The 14,004-nt window shown below is 52.6% G+C and overlaps 4 protein-coding genes across 4 annotated transcripts; 1 reads left to right on the top strand and 3 right to left on the bottom strand.

Moving 5' to 3' along the window:
• Nucleotides 1-13: 13 nt before the first annotated feature.
• On the top strand, nt 14-4,112 carry HD553DRAFT_301606 (RNA12 protein-domain-containing protein; the record flags this gene model as incomplete). Its single annotated transcript, XM_046178667.1, has 16 exons — nt 14-333; nt 395-580; nt 653-1,012; nt 1,074-1,167; nt 1,242-1,580; nt 1,637-1,871; nt 1,939-2,017; nt 2,078-2,160; nt 2,219-2,237; nt 2,300-2,876; nt 2,934-2,991; nt 3,055-3,218; nt 3,284-3,463; nt 3,527-3,629; nt 3,698-3,763; nt 3,823-4,112. The coding sequence occupies exons 1-16, from the start codon at nt 59-61 to the stop codon at nt 4,110-4,112; spliced, it is 3,108 nt and encodes a 1,035-aa protein (XP_046032635.1). The 5' UTR covers nt 14-58.
• A 224-nt stretch (nt 4,113-4,336) lies between these two features.
• Nucleotides 4,337-5,332, bottom strand: HD553DRAFT_330110 (putative ribosome biogenesis protein; the record flags this gene model as incomplete). The annotated part of the gene is made up of 7 exons (XM_046181959.1): nt 4,337-4,580; nt 4,663-4,799; nt 4,868-4,940; nt 5,008-5,030; nt 5,104-5,143; nt 5,206-5,243; nt 5,312-5,332. The coding sequence occupies 7 exons, from the start codon at nt 5,330-5,332 to the stop codon at nt 4,337-4,339; spliced, it is 576 nt and encodes a 191-aa protein (XP_046032634.1).
• A 969-nt stretch (nt 5,333-6,301) lies between these two features.
• Nucleotides 6,302-8,230, bottom strand: HD553DRAFT_320049 (uncharacterized protein). Its single transcript, XM_046181095.1, has 5 exons — nt 7,985-8,230; nt 7,787-7,884; nt 7,528-7,659; nt 7,274-7,408; nt 6,302-7,202 (listed from the first exon to the last, which is right to left on the bottom strand). Exons 1-5 carry the CDS (start codon nt 8,124-8,126, stop codon nt 6,339-6,341), a joined length of 1,371 nt encoding a protein of 456 aa, XP_046032633.1. The 5' UTR covers nt 8,127-8,230; the 3' UTR covers nt 6,302-6,338.
• Nucleotides 8,231-8,394: 164 nt separating this feature from the next.
• On the bottom strand, nt 8,395-10,591 carry HD553DRAFT_320040 (uncharacterized protein). Its single transcript, XM_046181094.1, has 9 exons — nt 10,271-10,591; nt 9,868-10,103; nt 9,605-9,722; nt 9,373-9,487; nt 9,235-9,293; nt 9,005-9,136; nt 8,856-8,899; nt 8,730-8,783; nt 8,395-8,650 (listed from the first exon to the last, which is right to left on the bottom strand). Exons 1-9 carry the CDS (start codon nt 10,458-10,460, stop codon nt 8,552-8,554), a joined length of 1,047 nt encoding a protein of 348 aa, XP_046032632.1. The 5' UTR covers nt 10,461-10,591; the 3' UTR covers nt 8,395-8,551.
• Between the last annotated feature and the right edge of the window lie 3,413 nt (nt 10,592-14,004).

Below are 14,004 nucleotides of genomic sequence, written 5' to 3'. Positions count from 1 at the left end.
CCGCCCTTCCCTCACCCGACCTTCTTCAGGGTCGTTCGAGCGTGCGACATCATGCATCATGTCGATCTTTCCGTTTTGCATGCTTATACAAGGCTTGCGTAACCTTCCTCAGAGCGATGCTATAATGCTACTTAGACTCTATAATCCATCAGCCATCCGTCGGCGATGTCTGGCAGGGTCGCTAACGTCCCAGCAATTGGGCATCGGTCGCCGGCGATATGCTTCGACTGAGATCGTAGATGCGGTCGATATCGGGGAGAAGAATGAGATACAACGCAGACAAGGGGTCTTCTTCATCAGCAACGTACTGCCTATTCGACTAGGACGTTTCGAGTGAGTAGCTATGGACGATTCCTTGCCATATGTCTTGCTGACGCTTCCTGCCACCACTTAGTTTCCGGTCGATCCTCTCTTCTTTGCGGGAAGATCAACTGCTCGAACAACTTGAAACGATCGCCGACGAAATTAAGGTCCATGACTGGAAGCTAGAAAACCTAGAGATATCGTGGGTCTCCTATCGTGGTCTGGTGAGCTCATCACTAATCCATCCGTTGCTTCTTCCTTGCAGGCGGAAAGATGGGTGAGGATAAAAAGCGGAACATACGGCTGGGACCGCGTCAAGGAGGCTGATCGATGATTGTTCTCCTCACAGCGGCGTCTTTCTCAACTATTCTTACCTCCCACCTGACGATCAAGGCTCGACTTTCTCTGCCCCACGCACCTTCTTACCTTTGCTCTCTTCCGCTGCTCATCGACTGGGCGGTTTCCCAAACTGGCTAGGCAACTGGTACGCCTCGACCTTTTTGCCTGGTCCACCTCAGCTGGCCGCTTCCGCCATCGAGGAGATCGAGAAGGAGGGGACTGAAGAGGAAGCAAGTGCGGAGGAAGATAAAGCGAACGGACGTCGAACGTCGAGTCGAGTGCAGGCCTCCGAAGTGACGCGGTTCGAGAAGGGAACAAAAACCTTCGGACTAGGAGACGGCAGGTGCTGGGCAGTGAGAGGGAAGCAATGGCAAGTATGGACTTCGAGGACCCTTATCTTGGTCTCGGCTAACAGTCATTCGTCCGAACAGGACCGAGGACCTTGATCGATATTCCTCGTCACGCTTGCGGGTGGAATTCGATGGACCGGACGTATCGCAGGAGGTGCTCTACGAGCTGTTCAGGGTGAGTGCAGAACGAGCCCGATCATAACCCCCCGAGTGTTGAACCAAGCAACTGCGATTCGCCTGCAATGACAGCCGTACGGACGAGTCAGCAACATCGTTCCTCCCTCGCCTGTGCCTGCCGGAAGCCTAAGATTCGCTCAGATCGCGTATACCCGCCTGACGCCTTCCACCATCGCTATTAACGTGCTGCACGGCCTGTCAACACCTACCAATACTCGTGATTTCACCTTGGTTCTGGATGCGAAGACTAAAGGTTCGACGGGATCGGCACCTCCTACAATACCCCGAACACGGCTCCGGCTTTTCTATGAACGGCCATTGAAAGCGCACGCCTTCCGAGATTGGTTGACATCCCATCCGCGATTAACGATCCCGGCCATAGCATTCCTCATCGGTACCCTGTCCTATACGGTCAGTCACTAACGCCTGATCCCGCTCATTCCATGCTGACTGGATCGTGTTTGCAGTTCTTCGATCCGATCCGAAGCTTCTTCGTTCAAGCTCATGTGCAAGGATACTTCGAGCTCGAGGGCTACTCGTTCGTCAAATGGATTCGGTCAAAGTTCGTTCTCCCTTCAGGGTTCTCATTCGGAGCATCTTCTCCCGATGCGGGAGCGTCGAATGATGGAGTTGGAAGGGGAGCTTGGCAAGATAGGATTGCGGCGGAGAAGCAGGTGTTGAGTTGGATTAGCGAGAGTCCCGGTCAGTTCAGGGTGGATGTCGGAAAGACGCACTATAGCTGAGATTTCGGAGATTTCGGATGTTACAGGGACTTTCATTGCGGTTACTGGTCCTCCTGGTAGTGGAAAGGCCAGTCTGGTGAATCGAGTGATTCAGGACAAGGAAAAGTAAAGGCTCTCGATCGCTGTGTACCCACACCCGTACTGATCTACGTTACCGACACCTAGGAAAGCATTGTTTATCGATTGCTCCAAAATCGCAAAAGCCAAGACGGACGCAGCTGTTATCAACGAGCTATCTGATCAGACAGGTGGGCGAATTTGTCGAGACGATGACAGGAAGCGACTGACCCCCTTTTCGCTCGATAGGCTATTGGCCCGTTTTCTCGTGAGTAATCGTGCTTGGTACATTGACGCCTTGCCGATTGCTAATCGCCGTTGCCCCCAAAGGTTCATGAACAACATCAGTGGCCTGATCGACCTTGCCGCTGTGGGTCTCATCGGCCAGAAGGCTGGATTCGCCACGCCTTTGGACCAGCAGATCAAGCAAGTTCTCGAGGTCGTCGGTTCAGCTCTGAAGGAGACGTCGGAAAGTCGCCGGGAAGCGCAGAAAGACGCCATTATCAAGGAAGAAGAAGCTCGAGAGGAAGCAATGGCCAAGGTCGACCGGGCAGAGCGGATCAAACGGGGTATCTGGCACGATGGCCGGTTGGACTGTGTTGCCGGAAACGGAGTCATGTCCGAACTCGGACTGGGTGAAGAAGAGCTTACCGAAAACGACACTGTGATGTCGATTGCCCAAGTCGAAACCCCATCGTCAAATGCATCGACCGACCCATTGCTGGTGGACCCGCTCGCGATCAAGTCGGCTATCGTTCAGAAGCAGGCCTCTGAGGTGGACGCGGAGCGCGACTACACCGAATCGCTGCCCATCTTGGTTTTGGACAACTTCACCCAGAAAACAAACACGAAACCCGAAATCTGGAACGTGCTCGCTGAATGGGCTGCTGGGCTTGTCGAAAACAAGGTAAGCACCTGTAATGCTGTCTTTTAGGAAAGCACTTTTCTGATCAGGTGTTTTTAGATCGCGCACGTTATTGTGGTATGCGACTCTTCTAGTGCATCGAAAGCGCTCACGAAGGGTGAGTCGACAGAGTCCATCACAACCAGAGCAGGCAGTCTGACCGTCCAGCACTGCCTTTCAGCCCTTCCGACAAAGCCTCTCAACACCATCAGTTTAGCGGATGCTGACCGGGAGAACAGTATGGCTTACGTGGTCAGTAAGCTGGGATCGACCGGGTCAAGCTTGAGTCCAGAAGAGACCGAGCAGATCGAGAAGATCGGTGGACGGATGATCGACCTTGAGCTGGTAAGTCGAACCGATCCTCTGTATTCCACAAATATATAAGCTGATTTCTTGCCTTCCCTATTAAGCTGGTTTACAAGGTTCGCTCCGGTCTGGCTGTCAAAGAGGCCGTTGATGACATTATCACCAGAAGTGTTATCGAACTAAGGAAGTCTGCTTTCGGCGACGACTCGGATGATGCCAAGAGTTTGCCTTGGACACGCCCGCAGGCGTGGAAAGTGGTCAACGACTTGGCTGCGAATCATGAGGTAGGACGGTACGATGCAGCAGTCTTTCGGCGTATGTCGCTCATGAATCGCTGCTGTGAACAGATTCCGTACACCTCGCTCTTGCAAGACTTTCCCTTCAAGGGTAATGAAGCAGCGTTGAGGGCTATGGAGGATCACGATATGATTGCGGTGTCTTACATTGATGGTGGGTCATTCCGAACTCAGCTGATCTGTTTCATACTGACCGAAATCAAAACCTCCGTTCTGTGACAGGTCGGCCATCCATGGTTAGGCCTGGGAAACCGCTGTACAGACACGTTTTCGAGAGATTAGCGAATGGTACGCTCAAAAGGAACATGATAGGGCATGATATCCGAAAGCTAACTCCAAACGTCTAGATACGGTCTTTTCTGCCTCGACACAAATCGAGTACAATCTGAGCCTGATTGCGGCAGCCGACTCGACCATCAAGTCGTGCGAGGATGAACTCCTTCGACTGAAAGAGATCGGTCAACCTCGGGGCAGTAGCAGCCTTACTGCAAGGATGAACACGTTGACTGGCAAATTGAGCGCGACAGAGCTACGACAAGAGTATCTGCTCGAGAAGATGGACAAGGCGGTGCGCACGCTGACCAAGTTGGAGAAGGAGAACACACAATGCAAGACCAAGTTGGCCACGGGAAAGTAAGCAGGCGGTCATGAAGTAGTTCCGGTGTCGGATGTACAAAAGAAGGCAATTGATGGTACAAGGATGCTCGAAAAGGGATATAGATGAAAATACAAAATCGAGATACCGCTCCACCGTTTTGCCCAGCTTCAACCTGATTGCCCGCTGACAATCCGCCGCAGGCGATATCCGATCAACTCCGCATGAACCCAAAAGATGAACCGTGGCCAACAGCCGATTCTTGTCTAGTCGGTCTCCATGCCCATGCTCTGTCCACCCGAAACGGGTACAAAAGCGCTCTTCTTCAAAGCCTTGGTCTGAATGACACCAGGACGCTTGGCAGCGTTGACTCTGATCTTGTCTCGGATGACGGCCCTGTCCTCGACCGAAAGAACCTTCTTCGAAGTCGTTCGAGGTTGAACAAGCTCGAGGTGACGGGAGATCTCCGAAGTCTGGTGCGTGAGGAGACGAGCCTTGTTGCCGGACATCCTGTGAACCGCAAATGACGCCAATGTTAGCCCCCTGGATGTGATTTTCGCATGAGATGGGGGATAATAGCGAGATAACGCACCTGTTCTTCCAGAAAGCCCGCTCTCGCCTGGCCTTGATCTCGGCAACCCGCTTCATGGCCTTGATGGTGGTCTGGACCAACTCCCTGTTGTACCTGACGGGAACGTTTCGTCGCTTCTCGAACTCGAACGTCGAGTCCTATGAACGTGGGGAAGGGTTTGTCAGCGAATATTGCAGGAAAGATAGTCAGTAAAACGTTGACGTACGATAGTCATATCCTTCCCAGCTGCTCGTCGGAAAGCCTTGGTCCACTTGACCTTTCGGGGGTTTCGCTTCATCCTGAAGAGCGTGAAAAGACGCCCGGTCAACTACAAGTCCATACCCGATTCCACTATATCGATCTCACTTGAAGTTCTTGTGACATTTCGACTACAAAAGCGAAAGGATATACATTCTCAGTGAACGGCTCCAAGGGCAAGGGAAGGTCCTAACGCTGACTCACGCTGCAGAAGTCGAAGGATTTGCCATCGTTTCGGACGAATCTATGTACACCACAACGGCTATCAGTGGGCAAACCTCGGTCAAGGCGGGTGGCGGTTCGTACCGAGTACCATGTCCGGGGTATCTAGGTTGAGCACAGAACTACGAAGAAGACGGCTGTTAGCCAGAAGCTCCGCCGGAGGAAGTGGGGAAAAAATGCCGCCACTCACGAAGCAGGATTCAACACGCATTTTGTCGGGATTTCAGGTGGTGTGATGGGTTGTTCGGGCGGACAGGACTCTGAGGAATCGGTGTGTTCAAGGTTGTTTATCGATATGAAGAAGTCGATTGATGGAGGCGGCTGTAGCAAGGATAACTTTCCGGGATCAGTCACGTGATTGACGGCAAATGGTTCCGGACCGGAATCGATATGAGATCGACGGCTTCCGTTGCTTTGAAAGGTACGAAGTCGTATGGTCGGCGATGTACTACGAGCTGAGAACCTGGGGTCATGATAGCGGGTGGTAATCGAGGGAACCGAAACATCAGACAAGGATGCGCCGTGGAGAAGTCTCCTCAAATGTTTCGCTTGCGCCATCTCAAAGATGATCGATGAAATATATACATGTTTCCGACAGCATACGACGAAGCTATAGACAATGACCCAAAGAACTACGAACTAGCTAAAGAGAGACCGGACCAACTAAAGAAAGACTATCGACTACCTATATACTAGACTACGTAAAGAGACCAGAGGTGTAAGGCCAGCGGAAGGAAGACCCTCCTGTCCGGTTCCTACACCCGACCGAGTCCATCCTTCGACTGCTTCTCACCTCAACCGAACGAAGAGGCTTACCGAGAAGGACCCATGCACCGCTCTCATCGCTCTCTCTTCGACTTGCTGTCCGCTCCCGCGTAGCCTTGAGAGTGTGAAAGAGGAAGAAGGAAGAGGAAGCTAGCGAACTACCCTAAAGCTATATACTGTCTAAGGTAATGTATAGCTAGCTATAGATTTCGATCACTACGATATCTACCGGATTAGACTAGTGTAATTCCAGAAAATACAGGAAGTAATGTAAGGGTGATGAGGTTGGAAAAGGATTATAGAGAGAAAAGCGAACGAAGAGAAAGGGGGCACCGAATCGAGGAGACAGGTGTGCTAATAAGATCCCCCGTTCAGCTCACCCATGCCGTCCCGCTCTTCATGATTGAGTACTCACGAAAAGAAGAACGTGAACGTCCTGAACCGGCAAGCGCCTAGAGCAGAGCCTGGTAAGCCCAAGCCCCAAGAGCTCCGCCGACAAACATGACGGCGCCCATGACGGCTCCACGCCTCCTAGCCTGTTCGGGCTCAACGATCCTGCCGTTCCTCCTCCTGACGACCCGTTCGGCGGTACTTCCAGGAAGGATGACGGTGGAACCGACAATCTCGGTTCCTTCGTCCGCAGCTTGTTGGTCGGCGGTACGCTTGAGGCCTCGCACAGTGCTCGATGAAGAAGAGCCGGCAGAAGGAAGGATACTCGTTTCGGAGGCGGCGTCGATGACGGTCGAGGTGGTAGGAGCCATGAGACCCATCTCTTCCGGGGTCTGACCCGCAGCGGCCTTGGCCTCGGCCTCTTGCTTCAATCGCAGCACGTCCGCTTTGCTCTGTGCGATCTGAGCTTCGGCATCAATGATCGTCCCAACGGGCGCTCTGATCTCCCGGGTAGACTCCAAGGTCAATCCGATGGTCTCGTTCTGTTGCTCGGCAGTGGTTGTCCCAGTAGCGGGTTCAGCAGCCGGAGTCGTCTCCGTAGTAGTGGCCGCACTGCTGGAAGCGCCGGCAGTTGTGGACGGGCTATCCCTCGTCTCCCGGGTCCTTCGAGCACGCTTGGGAGTAGGCTCAGCAGCCCGTCTGGCAGGGACGTGCATCTCGGGAGTGGTCCCGCTCCTCGTCCTGCTCGAGACAGCCTGAGTCGACTGAACAGCGGCGGCAGATGCAGGAGGAGCCAACTGAGAAGCACCTTCCGTCCTGGCACTCGAGGTCGTTTCTTGCTTCTTGGCGGCTTGATCGTAGGCTTGTTGAGATCGCTGGGATTTCCTGTAGGCGACCCCTTCAACGGGTGCGGCTCGGACCATGGCCTGAGGTTATAAGATGATCGAAGTAGGGATCAGCTCTCCGCTGATGCATTGCCTTCTTGACGGAGACTCACGTTGATCCATTCTCCCATCCTATAACCACCAGCAAGACTGGTCGCGGTCGCAGGCGGGATCCAGTGTCCAGCCAACTTGACCGTCGCACCGTCCCTGCTTCCGTTCATACCAGTCATATCGAACATGGACTTGATCTAAAGGGCGATGTCAACAGGCATCATCGTCATGAGGTCGTATCAGCATCACCGTGTCCGCGCAAATTAATACATCGGCCCAGACGCAGAGAAAAGAAGAAGCCCCAAGGCTGACTCACCCAGCGCATCTCACGCTCCTCCTCTTCTTCGGTCGCACCAGGGAAGGCGGCCTTGAACATGGTAGTGACACTGATCGCACCCGTATCATATCGACGGAGGATGAAAGCGTGTTCGTTGGGAGCCGGGAGATCCTGATATGTAGGGAACCGACAACGTTTCGGATACGCACAAAGCAGCGAACAAAGGGATGATCGTGATTGATGAGCAAGCGAGGTCGACAGAAAGGTATTGCAAGGGGGGTTCCTCTTGGGGACTCACGGTAGCGACCTTGAGACGACCGACTACGATCTCCTTTCCATCTCGTACAATAGTTTGGAACTTTACTACCAACGCATCGGGGTCGTTTACAGTCGCCGCTAGAAAGTAGATACAAGGTCACGGGAAGACCGCGTCAACTCAATGAGCCCCGTCTCTGTGAACTACCCAAAACGCCCAAAAATATAATCTCTAACTCACGTAGTCGCAATTGCGGGTTCCTCACCCTGACGGGCAGTTCAGGCCTGTTGGCTTGAGCCGGAACGGTGGCGACAGCGGTGTAAGCGGGTGGGGGAGGGATATCGTTCATCTGGGCGTCGATGGGTGCGTTGCGGGAGACCATTGGGTGAGTTGGCTAAAGTCAAGGATGGATCCTGATGTCGTGATAAAAGGCTGAATGGAAGGAAACGATTGAAAGAACGTGTACGTGTTTGTTTGTGCTGATTGTTTCGGAGAGGTCTGATGAAGGTTGGAACGGCCGGAACGGAGAGGTTTGATGACTTTGATCACGTCGACCCCCCATCGTCCCGCCATCAACAGAGATCTTCGGAACCGAGAGACGCTCTTTCAGCGTGTATTAGGTAATCAACCTGCATCGCCCATCAGAAGCGCGCGTTCTAGCGACCTTTGTTCAACGAAACGCTGTCGTCTCTATGCTATATGCTGTGCTGTAGTAATGCGATACAAGCCGTCCGTTCACAACTGATACAACCTGTCGTCCTCCAGCAACCCTCTTCCTCGTCTACAGAATGATCATCAGGCTGCGCACTACACGACGATCTTCCTATCCGTCCCGTGTATCCGATCGGGAATCGACACTCCCATGGCGGGAGCGGCCAGATCCAGCTTGCCTGCGGCGTTGTGTTTCTATCAACATCAAGTAAAGTCGGCCCGGCGGTGTCAGCATGAGCACTACTTCTGCATCCTGTGACAACATCAAACTCACGTAGGCGTCCTTGCCGAGCCCATGATCCAGACCTTCGAGCAGCGCGCAGGCTTTCTAAAAGGCGTGAAAGATGGAGCTATCAGTACATCTCGTGCGCCAGAACTTATTATGACAGCTCAGACTCACGCAAAGGTCGTTCGAGCTGATATATCCACACCTCAGACAATTCTCTGTGTCACCGACAAAGAGAACAGCATGATCAGCTCCGCTCCAAACCATCTCCTCATGCCAGCCCATCAAGCTCGGGTATAGTTTGCCATCTAAGTCAGACTTACGCATTGCCTTCAAACCCCCCTTGACCTCTTTCCCCAGCTCGAACGTCTCTCCAGAATGTATTATATCCACGATCGCCGACGGACGGATCGCTTCGAGGTCTTTGAGAAAGACTCGGGCGTGCCCACGATATGCTGCAGTGTAGGAGTGGCAAGAGGCAGGAAATCAGTACAATTAGAAGAAAATGCTATGCCCATCGATCCAGTCAGAGAGGGCCGGGAGAGATACTGACCGTCCGGGCTGTATATACACTCGGTCGAGAAGTAAGTCAGTTTCTTGAAATACGCATACCTAACATGAAGCAAATTCAATCCATTCCATCAGCACAGGCTCGAAGCTGTTCTTTCTGTTTCAAGAAAGAGACACTGACATGACGATCTCCTTTTCATAAGCGTATTTGAACGGTTTGGACCGTTTGATCGTATCCTCCGATTCGGTCACCAGCGATGTACATCGGGCCAGCCGAGCGATATCTCCCCTCATTACTATAACGATTGCCAGGCGTTGGAATGGTTCAGCATGAGCGAGGAGAAAGAAGGATAGCAAGAAAGAAGAAATGAGACAAAGGAGAAAGAGACAGGAGAAGAGGACTGTCGACTCACTGTTCATCAGGACCGTCTCTGCTATATCATCCGCATTGTGTCCCGTGACGATATGCCCCACACCCAGTCCCTCCGCTCCACGATCCAAAGCCTGGCGCCTGAACACACCACAGAACGTCTGACCCCCCAAGAACAAGAACAATGATAAGCCAAGACGGTTTGTTTTATTGCGGAAGATAGGGAGGGACGTACACCTAACGCCCAGAAACAAGAACAAAGATCAGTCAAGACAATTTGTTTTATTTCGAAAGATGGAGAGACGTACAGTTCGACTTTCTCCCCACCTTTGCTACAATCTCGTCCATCGTATACCCATACAAGTCTTGATAAGATAGGATGGTCAACGGAAGCGCGTATTCCTTAGAGTTCTGGGCGACCGTGAGCAATGAGTCGTCCCGGTACCCTGTGATACCTTCGTCGATGGATAGAAGGGTTAGGTCGAGGCCGTAGTTGTACCGGGCGTTCAGGGTTGTCATTACATGCGCCAAGACGGTAGAATCTATGTATGGTTTTCGGGTAGATTGGGTCGTCGGAGTCGATGGTGGTCGAGATGGTTGAGGAGGAAATGAATTATGGGTTCGAATCAAGGATACCAAAGCGAATGTAAGGACACCGTATCCGTATCAGCTCTCCTAAACATCAACATCACACCCTTATCAGACTCACCTTTCCCCCCACTAGCTCCGATAGCGACCTTGTCCCCCGGCTTGAAGATCCCTCCATTCTCGGTGATGGTATGATGCACCTCTGTCTCGAACACTTCGAAGAAGCAGGGTTTGCACACTTGTTGACCCGTCTTTGGCCGCCGGATGAGGGCCTTGTTCGTCTGGCAAAGTTGACAGAGTCGGGGTGGCATCCTCCCAAGTATCTATCTCGCTATATGGTGTTTATATGAGGATGGAGTAAGGAGGTATGGGAGTGTAGGTTACAAAGTATGTACAGGGTGTGTGATTGAACTTTTGTCGACCTCGCTCTTCGCTCAAGACCGACACAGGGGATCAGCGCGCGCCGGTTAAGATTTTTTGGGGTAGGATAAGGGTAGGATAAGAAGCGACGGTTAAGCATTTAGCTTAACGGGCTCTTATCCGACCCCCATGGATTTGGACGCGGGGGTCTTTTGCCTTCGTGGCGCCTGTCTGTAATATGATCAAGTCGATCATCACTTCTTACCCCTATTTCGCTGCAAGCCCGTATGCTAGTTGCTAGTTAGTGGTACAATAAGACTACCATCATATTACCGTTCCAGATGTCGGTATCCGCCTTTCCAACTCCTCCCGACTACTCCCGCCGCAGTATCGCTATGCTTGAGGCCCAGGTGGTGAGCGAATTATCAGTCCCTTAACCGACTCTTATCCTTGCTCCTCAACAGCCCCTTAACAGACTAGGACTCTGCCTATGCAGCCACTGTTCCCGCCGAGGCAGGGTTATTACTGGAAGAAAATATCTGGCTCATATCCGGCGCTTAGCAGGAGAGGCAGAAGAGCGGCAGTACCTACTTAATGAAATACAGAACAGCCAACTCCCCCCCGCCGTACCACCTGATCTCGACATCCCCTCCTCTCCAACTCAGCCCTATCACCCCCCTACTGAACCACTTGGTGGTACGTTAAGCCCCTCGCAATACGGCCCTTTTGATACCCCCTTCGATGGTATTTCGCTGGACGATCCCGGCCACCTTAATCAATCACCGACATCCGAAAACGACCCACAACGCACCCTTAACCCTCCAGATAACCCCCCCGATATGCCCCCCCCTGAGCCAGCTCTACCTTATATCCCCGAGCTCCATGATTACCTGGACGATTGGCCCTACGACATACCTTCGGTCTTAGTCAATCCTTGGGATACCGAGCCCTTGTCGGACTACATAGGCCTCGACCAAGTCCAGGACAGCACAACCTTCATGGAACGCTTGATTTACACCTACGCTATTCTCATCGAAGCTGCGGGCGCAGCCAGAACCCTAATTCACTTCTTTCTCAGGGGGGCCCTTAACCTGGTCGATAGCACCCGGTTAATGGTCAACAGTGATGCACCCTCCCTACTCAGCGACTCGCCGGCACAAACCCTTCGGACTGTTCATCGGAAAACCGGCACCTATGTGCCCAATATCGTACACCCTGTGTGTCCGAATATGCTCTGCCATGAGGTTCTGTACGACGTCACATCACCAGTTTCATATTCAGCCGTTGGCTCAGCCCGACTACCGGCCAACCTGCCTCTTAACTGCCCCACATGTGGCCAGGTAATGGACGGAGAGAAAGGCAACGTCCCCCTGGACTTTTCACGTATACCCTTACGCTATCAGCTTGAACGAGTTCTGGCTCATCCAGGTATGGAAGACCTAGCGTTTAACTGGCAGGATAGGCGTCAGTTAGCAGTCCGCTGGGACGAGGCCACTTGTCCCGCCGAGTCGATCTTGCATGACCAATGGGATGGTGAAGTACTTGAGCGAATCCTAGGACCGGACGGTAACCCACTCTTACACGACCCCCCTAGGCCTGGAGATGTCCCCGTTATCTACTTGAATCTCTACCTGGATTGGGTCAACCGTTCATCATCGATGATGTCGACGCCGTACTCTGTTGGACATATCTCACTCCAAATCGTCAATTTCCCGCAAGGTTTGAGGTCAGTTCAGAGTATGATAATGCCTATTGGCATTATTCCCGGTATGTATCTTTGCGCTCATTGCAACTTGTTCGATCTGCCAACATAAAATTTCTAACTGGCCCTTATCTTGCTGTCTATAGGTCCGCGAGAGCCCCGACACGTCAATTACCATAAATTCCTTATGCCGCTGGTAATGGAGTTACGCCAGGCTTGGTTTCAGCCAGTTTCGATTCGGACTCCCAAGTTTCCTAACGGACGGTTATGTCACCTTGCACTGGCCGCCGTGTGCGCCGATAGGCCTGCTGCTATCGGCCTGATAGGAGCTTCGTCACAAGCTCGTAAATCTGATGTGTGCACTCGCTGCCATGCCACACACGATCGTCTGGCCTTTACACAGGGTAAGTCTGACCAGACAGGGGTAGGATAGTTGTTGGATAATTTTAACGGCATGGACCTTAGATTTTCCCCTTCGCGATTCGCATCATCACTGCCAGGGTATCTTATTCGGAGAAGAAGCCGGCTTATCTGCCATACGACAGGCCCGTCAAGAGCACGATAACGAGCAGGCTGCTCTTTCCAACCAAGCCGAGGCTAAACGAAACGACTGGGCTCAGTTACCCCGAACTACTAGGGGACCCAAACCACCCCCTTATCGGCCCATCAAATTCACTTCAACCATGGCTAAAGACGCCCTCAATCGGTCCCCTTATGCGGATGTTAAGGGTCACCTATCGGCCCTTATGTTGCTGCCGTATTTCGACAAGTTCAGGTGTACCGTCTTCGATGCCATGCATAACCTGCTTCAAGGCAACGACAAAACCTACCTCTGGAAGTGCCTTTGTGTGGGCAAATACGGGACCGTTAACGAGCCGGACAACGACGACGACTCTGAAGTCGATTCGACTGACGGGGAGCTATTCCCTGAGCCCATCGTCAGGCCGACATTTAATCCACCCTTATCGAGCACCATAGCACCTGCATTATCCCCCGCTGTTCTGGACGACTCAATGACCCTGGAGGAGGCCATGGCTGCATCGCAGGCATCCGCTGAACCGTCGACCTCTATGGCGCCTCCCAGACCACCCTCTAACCCACCCTTATCACGTCCGACAAGGGTCAACCCAACCAGACGGGCAAAAGAGGTCTTGAAGCCGGTCTTTACCCCTGCAAACCTTGTCGCCATAAGTAAAGCCATTCGTCAGGTATGGGATCCTTAATGGCGCCTTGTCTCGTCATACAAGAGGCTGATAAGCGTACGTGACAAGGTGGTGCTTCCTACAGGCATATATGAAGCAATCCCCTCAGGCTTCCTCGACATCAAGGGCGGAACCAAGACGTCTGCCCAGTGGAGAACCTGGACGGAGGTTTATGTGCCCCTTATCTGGCCAGATATCTGGCAGATGAACAGAAACATACCGCCTGGCCACCGAGATCATAACCCGGCTTTGACGGACAGCGAACTGCGGTGCTCCCTGCTCTTATCGGAGGTTAATGTGGTCGCATTGAGGCCCAATATCAGTCGAACACAGGTGGCCGTATTGCGGACTTTGATCCGGCAGTGGCAAGATCTCGTCTTCCTCCTACATCCAGGAATACAACGGACCCGTAACTGGCATCAAATCGCCCATATAGTGGACGACATACTGCTACATGGACCTGTGTATTCGACTTGGGTCTTTGCTGCAGAGCGCCTCGGCAAATTACTCAAGCAGATTAACACCAATGGTAAACAGATCGAAACTACCCTGTTACAGGCCCAATATCGGTCCGCTACGGCTGCTCTGCTC

Source organism: Filobasidium floriforme, assembly GCF_021052385.1.
Source record: "Filobasidium floriforme strain CBS 6241 chromosome Unknown HD553scaffold_29, whole genome shotgun sequence".
In the NCBI taxonomy this organism is placed as follows: domain Eukaryota; kingdom Fungi; phylum Basidiomycota; class Tremellomycetes; order Filobasidiales; family Filobasidiaceae; genus Filobasidium; species Filobasidium floriforme.
This window is presented reverse-complemented; position numbering and strand designations above follow the sequence as displayed.